Source organism: Episyrphus balteatus, chromosome 2 (assembly GCF_945859705.1).
Source record: "Episyrphus balteatus chromosome 2, idEpiBalt1.1, whole genome shotgun sequence".
Taxonomy (NCBI): Eukaryota; Metazoa; Arthropoda; class Insecta; order Diptera; family Syrphidae; genus Episyrphus; species Episyrphus balteatus.
This window is the reverse complement of record NC_079135.1, coordinates 40,949,544-40,967,625: the sequence shown is the minus strand read 5'-3', so window position 1 is coordinate 40,967,625 and position 18,082 is coordinate 40,949,544. Positions and strand designations below refer to the sequence as shown.

The 18,082-nt window shown below is 32.5% G+C and overlaps 2 protein-coding genes across 4 annotated transcripts in view; one reads left to right on the top strand and one right to left on the bottom strand.

The window, feature by feature from the left end:
• Positions 1–411: 411 nt before the first annotated feature.
• On the top strand, positions 412–8,010 carry LOC129912698 (ATP-dependent RNA helicase DDX42). Its single transcript, XM_055991066.1, has 2 exons — positions 412–1,880; positions 6,600–8,010. The coding sequence occupies exons 1-2, from the start codon at positions 558–560 to the stop codon at positions 7,662–7,664; spliced, it is 2,388 nt and encodes a 795-aa protein (XP_055847041.1). The 5' UTR covers positions 412–557; the 3' UTR covers positions 7,665–8,010.
• Positions 8,011–11,953: 3,943 nt separating this feature from the next.
• Positions 11,954–18,082, bottom strand: part of LOC129912710 (elongation of very long chain fatty acids protein 6) — a 30,190-nt gene continuing 24,061 nt past the window's right edge. For all 3 annotated transcript variants that reach the window (XM_055991081.1, XM_055991082.1, XM_055991080.1), the window contains 2 exons: positions 15,078–15,215; positions 11,954–14,091 (listed from right to left, as the gene is read on the bottom strand). In XM_055991081.1, the coding sequence (XP_055847056.1) occupies positions 13,515–14,091; positions 15,078–15,215 (715 nt within the window). In that variant the 3' untranslated portion in view covers positions 11,954–13,514. The remainder of the gene's footprint in view (positions 14,092–15,077; positions 15,216–18,082) is intronic.

Sequence of the window (18,082 nt, the reverse complement as noted above, 5' to 3'; positions counted from 1 at the left end):
CCTTGAATGAGAGCTTTACGAAACGCGTCTGAAACGCGTCCGAAACACATCCGAAACGAGTCCAAAATGCTTCCAAAACGCGTCCAAAACGCGTCCAAAACGCGTCCAAAACACGTCTGAAACGCGTCCAAAACGCGTCCGAAACGCGTCCAAAACGCGTTTGAAATGCGTCCGAAACGCGCCTGAAACGCGTCTGGACTAATAAAGTTCTCTAACTCTGCCATCTGCCAAAAAGATCATACAAAAATTAAAACTATACATAAATTGTCTAATGTGCTCTCTGCCTTATATATGTCTGTTTCACAGCCACTGAACACACCCAATTAACATCCGGAATTCCACACATCTTTGACATTTCGCTTTTCATCTTCATTCGTAGCTTGACATTTTGATTTTGACAGATTTTTTATTCGCTTTTTTTCTTGTCAATTTGCCGAAATTTTTATTTCTCTATAGTATTTTCTTTTTCAATTAAAAAAAGCAAAAAAAAATCTATTTTCTCTTCTTTAAAAATACTTTCATAAAAGAAAATTTGTTAAAAAATTAAAGAATACAAAATGAGTTACCGTGGCATAGGAGGTGGTGGATATCCCTACAAATCCTCTGGACGCAGTGGAGTTGCTATGAATGCAGTTCCACCACCTCCATCAACTTCTGCATCAGTTGGTGGTAGACGCGGTGGTAATAGCAATAGTAGCAGTGGCAGTAGTTCAGATCAAAAATCTGGAACAGGTTCAGGTTTATCAAAACATGGCTACACCACAATGGCATCAATAAGTCAATTCGCTAGTACCCAACAATCGTTGGGTAAACGAAAAGCTCACACCGAAGACGAATACTTTGATGACGACGAAGAGCAAACCCCTGAATTAGCTTATATTCCAGCACCAGGCAGTCCAGGTGCAACAAACCGAAAACCAGTTGCTTCTGAGAGTGAAGAAGAAGATGATCCTCTTGATCAATTTATGGCTGGCATTGAACAACAAGTCCAAAAGGAAAAAGTTCGTTCACAAAAGGCCGAAGTAGCTCTTGCGTCATCAATGGAAGCCAAAGGAGTGCGTACCGATATCGATGATGAAGATGACGAAGAGAGTTATTACAGGTACATGGAAGAGAATCCAATGGCTGGTGTTCGAGATGAAGGTTCGGATATAGAAATTGATTATGATGAAGATGGCAATCCAATTGCTCCACCAAAGAATCGCAATATTGATCCTTTACCCCCGATTTACCACTCAGAAATTGAATATGAGAAATTCGAAAAGAATTTTTATGCTCCGCATGAAGATATTGCTGCTTTGTCAGACTCGCAAGTGGCAGATCTGCGAAGAACTTTAGGAGTTAAAGTAACTGGTCCAGAGCCACCAAAACCGGTAACAAGTTTTGGTCATTTTGGCTTTGATGAGCCGCTGATAAAAGCGATTCGCAAAGCCGAATACACTCAACCAACTCCTATTCAAGCACAGGCTATTCCTGCTGCTGTTGGAGGTCGAGACATAATTGGTATCGCTAAAACGGGAAGTGGTAAAACTGCTGCTTTTGTCTGGCCAATGTTGGTTCATATTATGGATCAGAGAGAATTGAAGGAGGGTGATGGACCGATTGGTCTTATCTTGGCACCGACTAGAGAACTTTCACTTCAAATATACAATGAAGCAAAGAAGTTTGGCAAAGTCTATAATATCAATGTAGTTTGTTGTTATGGTGGTGGATCGAAATGGGAACAAAGTAAAGCTCTGGAACAGGGAGCAGAAATTGTGGTGGCAACACCGGGACGCATGATTGATATGGTTAAGATGAAAGCAACTAATCTTAGACGTGTCACGTATTTGGTGTTGGACGAAGCTGATCGCATGTTTAATATGGGTTTCGAACCACAGGTAAGGTTGATCAAGATTTATTTCCTTTGTATGTATGTACATTAGGGTTGGTCAAAAAAAAAATCGAAATTCGTTTTTTTGATTTGGTACTCCGAAAAATTTGGTACACCTCTAGAATATACACACCAAATATGGTGGGAAGGTCCTCCGCTTTGCAATTTTCCATTTTTACATTAAGCTTCTACCCACCCAACTTTTCAAATGTTCAGTATTCGTTTTTTCCTCACAGTGTAGGAAAAATAATAATTTTTTGATGTCAAGTCAATGTTTAAGATGTTAGCAGAATCAGCAAAAAAAAAAAATAATTCAAAACGTGTGGTTATTTTTCTTGTTTCTCTATGGCAAAGCATTTCACATCGAAAAACTGAGTATTTTTTTTTGTTTCATCAGAATAGGTACACATAGAGAATGATGTGAAAGTGGTCTATGAAATGAATTTAAACCAAGTTCTTCTTAAAAATGTATTTTACTTATTTTATTTTTTGTATACTGGCGTTTCTGATCCACACAGGCCTATTCCTGACATTTATTTGAATGGTGTAGTGCTTCCCAAGTGTGAAAAGTTTAAATATTTGGGGTCTATGATAAATAACGAAGGTACTTGTGATGACGATATCAATCATCGCGTAAGCGTAGGGTGGATGAAGTGGCGGGAAAATTCTGCCATCTTCTGTGATCGAAAAATGCCCCCTAAGCTGAAAGGAAGACTCTACACCGCAGTTGTGCGTCCAGCACTCACATACGGTTCACAATGTTGGACAATGTACAAAAAGTATGAGAGTAAGTTAACGGCAGCTGAGATGAAGATGCTTCGTATGACAGCAGGAGTAACAAAGCTTGATAGAATTAGAAGTACGAAGATCCGAGGAAGCCTTCATGTTAAAAACACCATCTCCCAAAAAATTGAACACGACCGACTCAGTTGGTATTGCCATGTTCAAAGGAGAGATCCTGAGAACCCCGTCAAAAAAGCAATATCATACAACGTTCCAACACGAAATAGAAAGAAAGGTAGGCCTAAAAACTCCTGGTACAAGGAAATGCAAAACCACCAGCATTCAGTTGGCCTTAGAAATGGAACAATACAAAACCGGGAGGCTTGCCGCCGATTTCTGAGGTCAACCCGGCGAACCCCACAGGCGGATCACTAGTGTGAAGCAGTTACGTGGGATAGTTATGATCCCCTCGACATCGAGATCATAACAGCGCCGAGAAAAAAGGAAGAAGTATACTGGCGTTTTTATTTATAAAAAAATAACAAAACTGTCCAGGAATTGCATTGTTAAATCTCTTTATGCAATCTATCTGGGTTAGGAAATATTTTTTTCTTAGAATCGAATTTTCAACAAAGTTCAGGGTTGTTTTCTATGATAGACAGAGACACTCAAGTACTTTCTAAATTTGCACTTCCTCCCAATATTTTACAGAGCATTTTTTGTGGTAGGAGGCGTGGTCCTGTTAAAAAATTCAGAATACTGGTTCAAAAATACTAGAGAATTAAGGAAAAGTTTCTTGAATATGCATTTACAAATAATTGTGGCCATTCTTTACGTTTGAAATTTATTATTTGTATTATCGTAGAAGATTACTTTCTTCCATGCCTTAACACTTCTTTTTTAACAATGAAGTTGGTCTCAAAATGGTTTCTCCTTTCGCAGAATGTTAAACTGATAGATTAACTCACCAAGGACATCAAAATTAAATGTTCTTTTGATCCAAAAATAACAAGAAATACCACTCAACTTTTCATGTGGTAAAGGATTTCAAAAACCTTAAATGCATAAAATTCTGTTCTTGGTGTAGTAATGGTGTCTTTTCAAAATTCGGCCATTTTAGAAGTTCGGGACTAATGACCATTCTATTTACTGTCCTAAAATTACAAATAACAACTGTTTTTCACTTTTATTCTTGTCGTTAATCCACCAAAACTGGTAGCACATGTAAAAATTTACTCGTCTTAGAGTGTTTTTTTGCATTTTTTTTACCACCATTCATTTTTTTTTAACCCCAGAATGTTTGTATCTGAAGTCTGGATAGAGCATATTCACAATTCGTAATTTTTTTTTATCATACCAGTACTGGTGGATCCTTCATTGTTTGTTTTTTTTTCTTTAGGTGTTTTCGCCAAAATTTAACGATTTTAATCCATGCATATTTTTCAAAATGGTAGTATGATTATTAAATTACACTTAGGAAAGTCCAGTTATTTGTTTTAATGGTAAATTTGCTCGAAATCCACAAAAACATTAAATATAACAAGGGTGTACCTATTCTGATGAAGAAAAAAATAAGTTGATTTTTCCTCAAAAAATACTTTACAAGAAAAACAATGCGAAAGTTATGGTCTATTTTGAAATAATTTTAGCTTTTGCTTTTCCCAACATCTTTAACTATCTTAAAACAATAAAACCTTGTTAGGTCACGTACCACTATTGGGGACAAACGATTAATGAACATTTGAAAAGTTGTGTACCTATTCTGATGAAAAGGAGTGTATGTATGTAAATTTATTTAGCTTTTCAACTATTTTTTACAAATGATATATATATATATATATTTACATTAATTTTTACTATATGTTATCTGTATTAAGAGAGCTTTTACAACAAATAAATAAATAAATAATTTAACAATTTTTAAATAATAAGGTAAACTATATCCCATATTCGATACGCCAAATTATTTATGTTGTTTAATTTTTCTTAATGGTATTAGTGTGTGCGAGCAACCTAGCTTGGTGAGTCATGTTTTATGAAAATTGGTCATTTTTTACAGTAGTGATGAAAGTCCAAATTTTTGTAATTAATTTTTTTGTTTTTTTGCTAAGAAAAATAAAAAAAAAAACTAAAAATATCGCCTTTAGGTTTTAATAAAACTAAGCGATTGCCATTTATTTTATGAAAATCGGTCCATTATTACAGTGGTGACGAAAGTTCAAAGTTTTTTTATTTATTTTTTTTTTCGTTTTTTGGCCACAACTTTTTTTGTTAAGACAAATACAAAAAAATAAAAATTTAGATAAATTTTTTGATTTTCCAAATTTTGATTCATTAATTTTTTTTTTGTTTTTTTTTGTTGCCATAACTTTTTTTTTTAAGACAAAAACTAAAAAATATCTCCCCTAGGTTTTGATAAAACTAAGCGATTGCCATCTATTTTATGAAAATCGATCCATTTTTAAAGTGAAACGAATTTTTTAAATTAATTTTGTTTATGTTTTTTTTTTGTGTTTTTTTTTGGACAAATAAATGAGGCATTCCATGAAAAATGGTAACTTTTTATAATTAGGAAAAAGAGTAATAGATGGGATTTATTGCAATGAAAAACTTCTTTAGAGGCAGAAAACTGTTTATCAAGAGCTAACAAGTGTTTGCGAACTTAACTCCTAAATCGATATTCACCTAGCCAAACTTTTCATCAAGTTTTAAGTAAAAATTAACGCTTTCATCAAGTTTTAAGTAAAAATTAACGCTTAAAAGTGGTGAACTTAATGTCGCATACGTTACGCAACATATATGTATCTAATTTTGGTAACTATATTTGTTAAATTGCGACTTGTGGACGCTTCATTACATAGAAGGGATAATATAAAATTATTTCTAACTGTTCAAATCGATCTAAAAACTGTTACGGCACTTAAAATCTATTTCAAACACCAAAAAACATGCAAAAATTTCATATACGTTACATTGGAAAGCTCCTAATGTCGCCTCTGGATTTTTATAACACAAAGTGATTGCCGTTTAATTTTTCAAAATCGGATGAGTTTTGCGACTTTCAAAGTTCAGTAACATCTAAATTTGCTTTTTCGTCATCAATTTGCAACTTTTGCAGGTGTAGCATTATATTATCTTGGTATAATAGAATTGGTGAGAATGCAGCTCTTGCAATTTAATGCTTTAAGAAAAAGTAGAGAATACTCTGGCCCCCCGAAAAAAAATGTTAATTCTTTATTATTCTGAGCCACGAACAAAGAAATAATCCTTGCCTGACCAAATAATCCAACGTTCAATAACCTCAATGTCACTGTGATTTTCAAAAAAAATAACTGACCATTGTTTTGTATTATTAATCAGCCCTGTTGTAAGTTTCACGTGGACAATTTTTCGCTCGAAAGCAATTGCAAGTTTCATCGGAAGGAAATTAACATTTTCCGCTTAACTGTTTTTTTTTGTTTTTAACCAAAATTTAAATGAGCTGCTCACCTCGAACATTAACTGAAAAAAAGAAAATGCGAGGAATTTTCGAAACGCGAACAACTTGTCGCCCGCAACTCACAATAGAGTTGCGATAATGTGCGTGCTAACAATTGCAATACCATCTTATTAACAGTTTCCATAACTGAAGCAAATATGCTTCAAAATCGTTCTTCGTAATGTAGTTCAGTCATTCGCCCCTGGTGTGAAGAGGAAGTACATTTTGATAATTTTTCCTGAAATATTCGTAGTTTCGTATTGCATTGAAATTACAAAAAATCACATTTCTCTCTTATAAATGTTATCGGTTTGTGTTAACTAAAATAGTAATCAGACAGGATAGCGTCCAATTTTTGGAAGTCACCTTTCCCCATTCTGTGAATTGATTTGAACTTGAATGAAAGTTTATGAATCTACGTATTCCAATGCTAACGATATGTGTTATTTTAATGTTTCAACAAATTATTAAATTGACGTAAAATATTTTTAAATTTGTATTAACATAAATTACTTTTAATTTCAGGTTCGTTCGATTTGCAACCACGTCAGACCAGACAGACAAACCCTTCTGTTTTCGGCGACATTTAAAAAGCGTATAGAACGGCTAGCCAGAGATGTCCTTACCGATCCGGTGCGCATTATTCAAGGTGACCTTGGCGAAGCCAACCAAGATATTACCCAACAAGTATTTGTCTTCAATAATCCACAACAAAAATGGAATTGGCTTTTGCTTAGATTGGTTGGATTCCTTTCTCAAGGCAGTGTCCTTATATTTGTTACAAAAAAACTTGACGCCGAAACAGTGGCTAATAATCTAATGGTCAAAGAATATAACTGTTTGCTCTTGCATGGAGATATGGATCAAGCAGATCGTAATAAAGTCATTACGGCATTTAAGAAAAAAGATTGCGATATACTTGTGGCCACTGATGTTGCAGCTCGTGGTTTGGATATTCCGCATATTCGCACAGTTATCAATTATGATATAGCCCGTGATATTGACACTCACACGCACAGAATTGGTAGAACCGGTCGTGCTGGAGAGAAAGGTAATGCATTTACACTTGTTAGTGACAAGGACAAGGAATTTGCTGGTCATTTGGTGAGAAATCTTGAAGGAGCCGATCAAGATGTGCCGCATGACCTAATGGAACTGGCCATGAAGAGTTCTTGGTTTAGAAACTCAAGATTCAAGAACAGCAAAGGAAAGAAAATTAATGTTGGTGGTACCGGATTGGGTTACCGTGAGAGAACTGGATTTGGGAGTGCCAGTAGTGGTCGCAGTGAACACACCGAATCTAGGCCACCAGCCGGTTTCGTACCAGCAGCGGCTCCATCTGCAAAGCCAGCTGGGGGACCTGCATCAGATAGATATAGTGCAATGCGTGATGCCTTCCGCACGCAGTACATGTCACAATTTAAACCATCGTCAGATCGCACATGGGAACAGACAGTTCCCGAAGCCGGAGTGTTTGCTGCCCCAGCACCACCCCCACCTTCGTTTTCATCTTCCTCCTCCAATAGATCACCTGCTTCCTCAACTCAAGATGCCAATAGCAAACGCGGAAAGAAAAGTCGATGGAATTAATAAAATATCGAATTGAGAATATCGATACAAAAATTTAGTCTTATGATAAAATTTATATTAATGTAAACGGCGTGCTCGCTAGATGTGTACTCGTAGATCTTTCTTTCCTATAATTATTATGCCTCTTGACATTTATTTCAATTTTAATGTATTTGATTGTGAAAAATGATATCTTATTTTTAAGAAAAAGACGAAGCCCAATTGAATGCTCGTACATAAATCTGGAATGTTATTTTTTTCAGCAGAGGTTATCTGTTATAGATATATGCTTTGTAATGAGATAGAAAAACCAACAACAACATAAAGTAAACCATTATGTTTAAAAAAGAAAAGAAAAAATCATTTTTATTTAATATGAGCAACCGAGGATTCAGCACTTTTAAATGGATTTTTATAAACTCCGTTACTTACAGCCTTACAAGCTATAGAATTTGCTGTCTTTGAAACGAATTGTGTTTAGAAACGGTTTGTATTTTGATAAGAAATTATTCCTATAAATTTTTAAATTTAAATGCATTCTCTCTTTAATAACATGTCGAAATTCAAGGTCATTTTGTTTGAAATAAAAAACCTTGAAAAGGGCTTTTAGGATTTACAAATAGCTTTAATATACGCTATATAAGTTCGATATAATCATAGTTATTATAGATGGACATTATACTATTAATTTTGATTAAACTTATTTCAAACGAAAATAATGATTGAGCGTGTTCGAGTTGCATTATTCATATTTGTTTTGTCTTAATAATAACTATATTTATGGTAATTGTGTGCACAAATTGATTCTAAATTATTTGTATGTCTTCGTTTCATAATACAATTATTATAAATTAATCAGAGATTACGAATATAATCAGGGATGGCGAGCCTTTTTAGAGCTTCGTGCCACTATACTATAGATGTTAATATTGATAAATCGAAATAGATTCATCTCTGTTGCTTGGACAGCATTCATGGATTAATATAATGGAAATAAATATTGTCGTTAAACAATTTTGTCTTTAGTTATCTTGGGTAAATTCACAAACGTCAAATTTTTTGGTAGTGATTACACATCACTGCTTTTTTGCGATGCTGATCGTTGCTCAGCTGATGACGATGCGATGCTGATCGACAAAAAGTTTTACGTTTAAAAACAATTTTTTAGTCCAGTGCATTTATAATTTGACCCAGCAGTTTGCACCACCCCCAAATTTTGTTTGCTCATTCGATAGAGCATTGGCTGAATATCATTACCCTGATTTTTCGCACTCGCGAAATTCACCTTTCGGCCGCCATCTTGGATTTAAGTTTTTGTTAAATATCTCGATTTCTATTTAACCTACATAAAAGTTGTATATACAGAAAACGTAGGCAATCAAATTTCGCGTCTTTTATGTCAAGAACACTTTTTCGATATTCTGAATATTAAAAAAGTTAGTTTTGAGGACTTTTTATCAAAATTATGAAAAAACCTTCCGATAAAAGATTATTCACCTTGAAATTCTCTACAACTCTGCTATACAACTTTTTTTTGTATCGCTATAGATACAAAAGTTATTAATACTTTTTTTTTGTTAAAAAATGCCCTTTTTTGTTTGTGTTTTTTATCTTTACTTTTTTCTAAAATTTTTTTTTACAAAATCTTGAATTTAAAAGGATTAGTGAGTATTTTATAGCTTTATGTTACAAGAGAAAATTCAGGACATGCAATTTGTTTATATTTAAGTCTCTTCATTTCATAAAAAAGCGGTATTTTTTAACAAAAAAGTATAAATAACCTTATTAATTACAGCGATACAAAAAAAAGTTGTATAACAGAGTTGTAGAGAATTTCAAGGTGAATAATCTTTTATCGGAAGGTTTTTTCATAATTTTGATAAAAAGTCCTCAAAACTTTAAAATTGTCATTTTTTTCAGTTTTTTTTTATTATATGGCTTGTAACTTTTTTAATATTCAGAATATCGAAAAAGTGTTCTTGATTGCCTACGTTTTTTGTACATACAACTTTTATGTAGGATAAATAGAAATCGAGATATTCAACAAAAACTAAAATCCAAGATGGCGGCTGAAAGGTGAATTTCACGAGTGCGAAAAATCAGGGTAATGATATTCAGCCAATGCTCTATCGAATCAGCAAAAAAAATTTGGGGGTTGTACAAACTGCTGGGTCGCCCATATATGAACATCATAAATGCACTGGACTATTTGCTTAATGATGGAAATGTACTAATAAAAACTCTGTTGTAGATAATTAGAATCTGGAGCCTCACATTTTATCTCCTCCAGAACATTCCTCCACAATACTGACTTCGATTTTCTGCCTCCAATAAATTCACCTTCATATATTAATTTGCTTTCAATTAGTTGTTTAATTTGTGTGCTGGTAAAATATTCCCTAAATTTCTTCAAATTTATTCATTTATAAAAAATTTAGAATTTGATTAAATACTTTTCATTGTCCTTTTCCTTCATTTTTACTCCAAATCGCGTCGGCATCACCAAGTTATCAAGAAAATTCTTGATGCTTTTTTGTTTGATATTTGCGCATCAGTTTATCCAAATTTGCAATAATGAACGATTGACTTTTAAGTGATGCTATTTATTTGCGTTTATGAACGTGCTACAGGAATGATCGCAAATCATCTCTGCAGTGATGCGTTTGTGAATTTACACCTTGTTTTCTCTCAAAAACCACAAATATTTTTGATGCTTTGTTTTAGTTCCCTTAAGAATAACTTTATATTTTACCCTTACGAGGTATCCGTTAAACGGAAAATTCTCCGATTTCATACGAATCATACTTCGAGGTGCCCTTCGGACTGGTAAAAACTCTCCGAATAGTAGGAAATCGGACAAATTCCTGCTCGCAAATAAAAATTTCGCTGGGAAATTATTGTAATGTGCATTTCCATCTGCCACAGAAGATCAATTATTTTTGTCTCTAGTGGAAAAATACCTGAAAATTATGGAAACAATTTTCTAGATCTGAATTTTTAGCAAGTTTCCCTTTCACAAAAATTTATATGAAGATTTTGTTTGCTCACACACAGTTACGAATAAAAATAAAGTTGAAATTCACATTAATTTACTGGAAATTAATTACTAGGGAGAAAAATGCTTTTTTAAGGAAGTGACGTTCATCGGGTACCCGACGTCAGATTAAAAAATGGTAACCTATTAATGAAAACAGCGGCAAAAACACTCAAAATTTGTATAATTTAAATACAAAGAGAAAATAACCCTACGACGACTAAAAATTACCGCATATTTTTGGTTGATGGCGCTCTCTGGAACACTCTCTATAGGAAATCAAATGTAATGTATTACTATTTGGAAAAAAGGAGTTATTGCCAGTCATTTCTTTATGCCAAAAATATGTAGGTACGTAAGCATAATAATCTTGTCTTATCCCTAGGTTAGTTAAGGCCTTCTCAAGAATCCATTTTTGAATCGTAGATTTACTTCTTATTCCGGAAAAATTATCAAAGAATTTTCAAGTAATAACATTTTTTATGAAATTTTGCTTTGTACGAAATCGATTCTTACGAAAGGAGTTCTTGTTAACAGACTCTAAATCCTGGACTAAGAACATTGTTTGCAGATATGCCTACGCAAGAATTTAATTTTAACACATTTCCCACCTTTTTCTTAATTTTTTACCGACTTCCAAAAAGGAGGAGGTATTCAATTCGTCTTCATTTTTTTTTTATGTTTGTTACCTCATAACTTTGGACCGAGTGAACCAATTTTGATAATTCTTTTTGTATTGAAAAGATGGTGCCTGCAATGTGGCCCCATTTCAATTTCGTATGTTCTGGCCATAGGAACTATTAGAAAAGCCATAAAACCCATGGATCCATTTGGTTTTTATCCATGGAAGTCGGTTTAGTTTTGTTGATAAAAATGATTATTTTGCAATCGATATAGGCCAAAATATTTACTTCTTAAAATTGTAGCGCCATATCGAGGAATTGGACCATAATTTATATTTTCAGACAGTTTTTAAGTCTTCTTTTCGTAACATATTCGTTCAGTGATTTTTTATCGGTTAGTGTGGCATTCATGCTTGAAATAGTATGATCGCTAAAACAGGCCCCTAAGGGCTAGATTTTGCAGAAAGTGTATCACATATCAGACACTGTATGGCCAAATATCTGTATTCCAATATTATAATATTAGTTCAATAAAAAACAAAAAACATTCTTTTTTTTCCATTTCCATTTTTTATTTATTTTTCATCGTGTTCACAAACGCTTCAGCTTTCAAAATGTATGTTTGTGTGTGTAAAATTCACCACATAAATTACAAAATAATCAAATAATTTAATTTTTATTTTCATTTGTTTTTTTTTTTTTTTTTTTTTTCATTTGTTTTGTTATCATGCAAAAATTTACTTTATTTTTTTTATCTTGATCGTTTTACTTCCATTTTGTTTAAATTTTATTTCTTTCAATTTATTTTCAGAATTTAAAGTTATTTTACTTAACGTAATTATTTTCTTAACAAATAATAAAAAAAAAATCCCCATTACAACGTGGTTAAATGCATTTAAAAAATGTCAAAACATAATGTTATATATATAAGTAATAGTACTATATTATATAGAATGACTTGTGGTTGGTTGTAATAATTATATATGTAATTAAAGTTTAAATCATGACTTTAACATTTTAAATAAAAATGTTGAAGAGAAATTGAATTGAATTAAATTGAACATTTGAAATCTTTTTTAGAGACATGCAATATAAAAGAAGCAAATATTTATTTTTTTAACATACATTTTAATAACAAATCATCAATGCCTTCATATCAGGAATTATTGAGCTCGATAATTTCTGAATTTCGAATATTGGGAGTTCCTTTTCATTTCGTTAAAAGTTTTTTTTTTCTTATTTTCATTTTCAAATTCAGCTCAGAAAAGGTTTTATTTTTTGTATTAAAGAGTTTTTTTTTTTTAAAGAAACTGCACTAAAAGAACAACACAATTGTATCGATGCAGTTCAAAAAATCAATTGGAACTTGAACATTTTTAATATTGCAATAGAACATATTATTGACTTGACTATTTTTGTTTTATTTTATTAATAAAATGCGTGTCTTTATTTAAATTCAACAGTTTATATTTTTTTCTATTAATAAATATTTTTATTTAATTGGTTTTTTAATTTTTACTTTTGTTACTTGTTTTATGTTGTTTTTTTTTTTTTTTTGTTTTTATAATATTGTTCGGTGTTGCTGGTTGTTGTATGTGAAGCAATTAAAGGATTTCTTTTTCTTCTGGTCATAGATCTTTAGTACTTATTTTTTTGTTCTTTTTTTTTGTTTTTAAATAGTATACATACCTACTCGTAAAATATGATTTTTATTTTATTTTACAATAAAATTAGAAAATAAATAATTAGGTTTTTAAGTTACTTTTTTTTTGTTTGTTTCGAGTAGATTTTATTCCCACCGACAAAATTTATTTTTTGTTTTCTTTTTTTTACAAACTAAATTCTATTTAGAATAGAAAATATCAGAATGTTTGATTAGATTATTAAATAATATATAATTATTGTAACATAAAAAAAAAATTAATAACATTAACAAATAAAAACCCATATAAAATAATTGTAGGAATTTTTTGTTTTCATTTTGATAATTCAGCACATGGAAACGTGGGGCAACTGGGCGTGGCCGCACGTTTTATCATCTTTTTTTTTTACAATAACTTTATATAAAAAATTATTTCTTTTGTATAGCTTTTAAAGTCTATTTCTGCATTCTGCATTTTTAAATTGGTGTATATAGTTGTGTACGTAACTGGTATTTTGTGTATGTGTGTTGTATTGGTTTTTTGAGGCCTCGAAATAAGACCTACCGGGTTTTTACTGTGCCTTCATTTTACCATTTTGTGCAGATGACGATGATGTAGTTGAGGTGGAGCTAGTGTGGTGAACTTTGACGAAGCGGCTCTTCTTGCCCTCGGGCGAGAAGTAAGTCTTATAGAAGAACCTTGCAAATAATACAAAATAACTGAAGTACATTGCAATGGAAAGTTTGATGTTTGTTGGTGAGATGTTGCAGGACTGTCGGCCGTGAGTTTGTAGGAAACTGTGAGCCCACATATTGATCGCACATCCGACCACCATTTGTGTGAGTTGCAGCGATGTGATGATCATTGGAATGAAACGGGGTGGATTGAAGCGGGCTGCTTTTAGGGCGTAGTATGAGTACATTACGGCATGGACGCAATAATTCATCACAATGAACCAACGTGCGGAGGCGGTGTATTCTGTGTATGAGAACCAAGAGTAGATGAGGACGGTAATGTGATGGTACCAGTGGAGGAAGATAAGAGGTTGTTTGCGAAGTACAATGAACAGAGTGTCTCCTAGTTCGGGCAGTTTGGATAGCACAAATAACCATGTCCAGAACCCGCTGACACGATCATTGGTGATGAAACTGAAATGATAAAAAAGAGTTAGTTTAATATTTTTAGTTTTAAAGTGTATAGTTGAAGGAAAGTTGTATAATTTCTTCCAAATTGATAGAACCCAATGGAGTCCGACATCAAATCGAGAATGTACGACAGTGTGTACAACAAATAATCAATGTCGAACAGTTCGACCGAACAGAATATCTACTGAAAGAGGAAGGTTTCCAATGTTTGGAAGCCTTCCTTTCAAAGTTCTCGAATTGAAGCTTAAATTTATGAAAAACTTTTAAATTTTTTGTCCCTTTATGATTCTAATAGTCACGGATTTTCAAATGGTACAGTTATTCCTTCAAGTTAACCTCATTGAACTGAAAAAAGCCCATGCAGGAGCAAGGCAGTGCACCTGTAAAAAACATATAGGTGGGTAGTCCGTTGGTCTTACATTTGCCCCACGGGATACTACGAGGCAACTACCAATGTAAAAAGAAAAGGCCCTTTATGCCATGAGTTGATGACTATTTGATAATAAACCTTCAGCTGAAAATGTTGGCTACAAACTTTATTCTGGCTAACCAAAGGCATTTTTTTTTTGGACAAAGGCTATTGAAAAGCGAAATCGAAATCCTTCAAAATCACCAAATGGAAAAACTCCACAAGAAGCCCGATTTCAAAACCGTAAGGGAATTTGAATGAAAGGTTTTGGTCTGGACTCTATGTGAGTGAAAACTAGGAATACCAAGAATGGATTCTAGAAAGACGACCAGTTGTAACTGTTGCGAATGTATAACATGGTAGTCACTCAACTAGACTCACAATGAGCGAGAATACATCAATCTTTGCTTGCATATTTCTTTTTCAAATATTGAGGTTTAAGCAATTTTTCATTATGAAAGGTGTTTGGGTTAGTCTTTAAAGAACGATTTTGGACCTTTTCATCTGCGGTACAAGATTCCTATCAACTTAAAACGAAATAATCGGTTAAAATAATGATAAAATTACAAATTTAACTTACCTAGGAACGCAACATGAATGGAATAGACCATAATGACGCAGAACGTGTACTAGTTCCGGGGCAGTCCTAAATGCTCCCATAATACTGAACATAGCCAGTAGGGTGTTCCATATGATCAGAAGACCACGTAGCTGGAATCTGTAAACAAAATAAAAACAAATTGTTATTCAAAAATCCTATAGATTTGTAAATATATACATTATAAAGATAAATTAAATATTCTGGAAAGAACATTGTAAAATATTCAAGGTGTAATGGATTGTAAAGAAAAAAAAAAAAAAAAAAACAAATACTATCGTAATGTGGGAAAGCAAACACGTGACAACAATCAATGTCCCATGTTAACCCATCATTTCCTTTATCAAACTGTTTCGAGTCAAGGATTTTCTATAATGTTTGTGTAGTAAGAGTGTATAAGGTGTTATAAATGAGTGACCTTTGGGTACTATTTTTAGAAACAATAATGGAACCTAGAAATGATTGGCTATTAGTCGGTCATTGGATCTTTTAGCCATGGGTTTATTTTGTTGTGGTTTGCATATAAATGTACCTTTCTACTATTCCTTTTCCACCCAGAGTCATTGTATCAGTGATTTATTATCAGATTCAGGAAAAGACAATATAGACAATTTGTTTATGGTAGAGAAAATTTATATACGACCTATATCAATAATTAAGGAAATATGAGAAGCAATCAATTTTTTATAATACAATAGGTTGGTTTGGAAAAGCAAATGTGATGCAATTGAGAAACTTATGATGTAATAAGAATAAGGTGGTTGAATTTCACTTGCAAATGTTCTTCTTCTAAGGATGCAGATGAAAAATCAATATGTAAAGGCACTTAAAAACCATTAGCAAAAAAGGTCAAACATTTTATATAGAATCACAATTCATTCCCACTTGTGCATCACACCATAAATGCCTATGGTGTGATTTAAGATAAAATTGTTTAGATGCCAAAATAGGAGTGTCCAAATATATAAAAGGAATGTATGTACATATTCTGGTAAATTGATTTCAAAACAAAAAATGTCAAACGACTAAATAAAATAAATGATTAGGTAAGCTTAAATCGAAACTATAAAAAGTTTTGTTTCAGATTTTAAACATGAAATTAGTGCATAAGTATTATAATTGTGAAAATTGTCGGCACAACACTTTTTAAACTTCATTAAGTCTCTTCCTGAGCTCGAGGAATCCCCAAACGAAATTGATAAATTAATACTCGAGGGAAGACTGCACTTTTTATTAAAATCTTTCTTTTAGACTCTTGCTTTCAAAATTGAATTTTATCACTCAAATGTTAGCTTCTTGTTACAAAGTAAGTTATTCTTTAAAACCATTTTAAAAATTCATAGCAAATGTTGCTGAAATTAGAAATTTTGAATAAATAATCTTAAATCTTCCACCGAAAATTTGCTAGACTATAAATACCTAGACATCAAAAAAAGGTCAAATTGATAAGCATATTCGCATACGTTTCCTCAGACATTGTCAACACCGCCGCCATCGTTATCATCTTATCATAAAACCAGACGCAATAATAAAATAAGCATGGCTCATATTAAAGTTGGTCTGATAGTGAATTCAATAACTTGTAGAAGCAAAATATCATATGAAACATAAATACCAAACAGTCAGACATATTATTCGCAATTGTTGTGCCATGTTAATGAAGGAATTATCAGCAATTGTGGTGTGTGGCTTTTTATAGAATTGCAAATGCTTTGCCTCTTTATCAGTTTGGATTGATTTTTGCACACCCATCATAGCGTTTTATTTTATATTAAAATATTCTATAGTAAAAGATGAAACCTGAAATTTACATACATAATAAATACTCGTATGAATGTAAATATATCAGAGAGAAAAGTTTTTACTTTAATTAAAATCCAGAATTAAGTTTAAGCTATTCATAACAACAACAAAAAAAAGACAAAGAGCCCAAATCACAAATGACCTTATTTTTATTGTAAGAAATTAAGGTAATTTGTGAATAACTAGCAATTCAAAAGCGGAACTAATTTTAACTAAGGGCAAATTGTCATGGTGCTACTTTACCTAATTTTTCAGTTTTGTTCCAACTTTCTGGCAATTGTATCATACTTAGCGGAGTAAAAAAGTTGCGATAGCGGAACTGATCCTTTGAACCTAAATCAAATCTTCGATAAGGAACACTTTTTACAATTTGTGAGAGTTCTTTCAATATTTTCCACTGAAAATAGTTCTGTCGCTATGAACCTTTTCCAGCGAAGGTTGCATTCGCATAAACTTGATTGAAGTCAAAGAATCTATTCTAACTGGGAAATTCTCAAAACGAATCAAACACAAATCTTCCTTGGTGCTCCTGGAAGGCAAATTGAGAAGAAGGAAGATATTGTTTTCAATTGCATGGTTAGCCTGATGTTCTGTTGATATTTTATCAGTTGGGGCATTTTTTTCATGAAGTGTCATTTTAGCTGGAACCAAAAAAAAAAAAAGTATATTTACGAGCATGCTTGTTGTTTATCAGAAGATAATACATTAACACCCCATCGATAGACTTTGTCAAAAGTGGCGTGTTTCAGTTTAATCATCGTTATGTATAAAGTTCAATAAATTTATCAAAGATAAAAGTTCAATGTGCAAATTAATTAAACAAATTTAGCCACTGACAAAAAATTATCTTGAGTATCAGTTAAAAAAATGAGTCTTTTTTTGTTTGTTGGTAAAATTTCAGAAAAAAAAAAAACCTGACAATAACCTACGTATTTTTTTTCGATTTCCAGAAAATTTTTCGAAATCGATAAGCTAAAAATCAAACACGTTTTAAAGATGCCGGGTTAAAGAACCAAAACACGAGTTACATGGCCCTTTCTTGACTTGATTGACAGCGCCATTTTCGTATTTTTCCACTTGAAAATGCTTTAACAAGTGTCCCAAAAATAGAACCTATCAAACAATTGCATTGAAATGTCTGTCTTCAATAGATTGCATATAAAATTAAAAAATGGCGCATATTG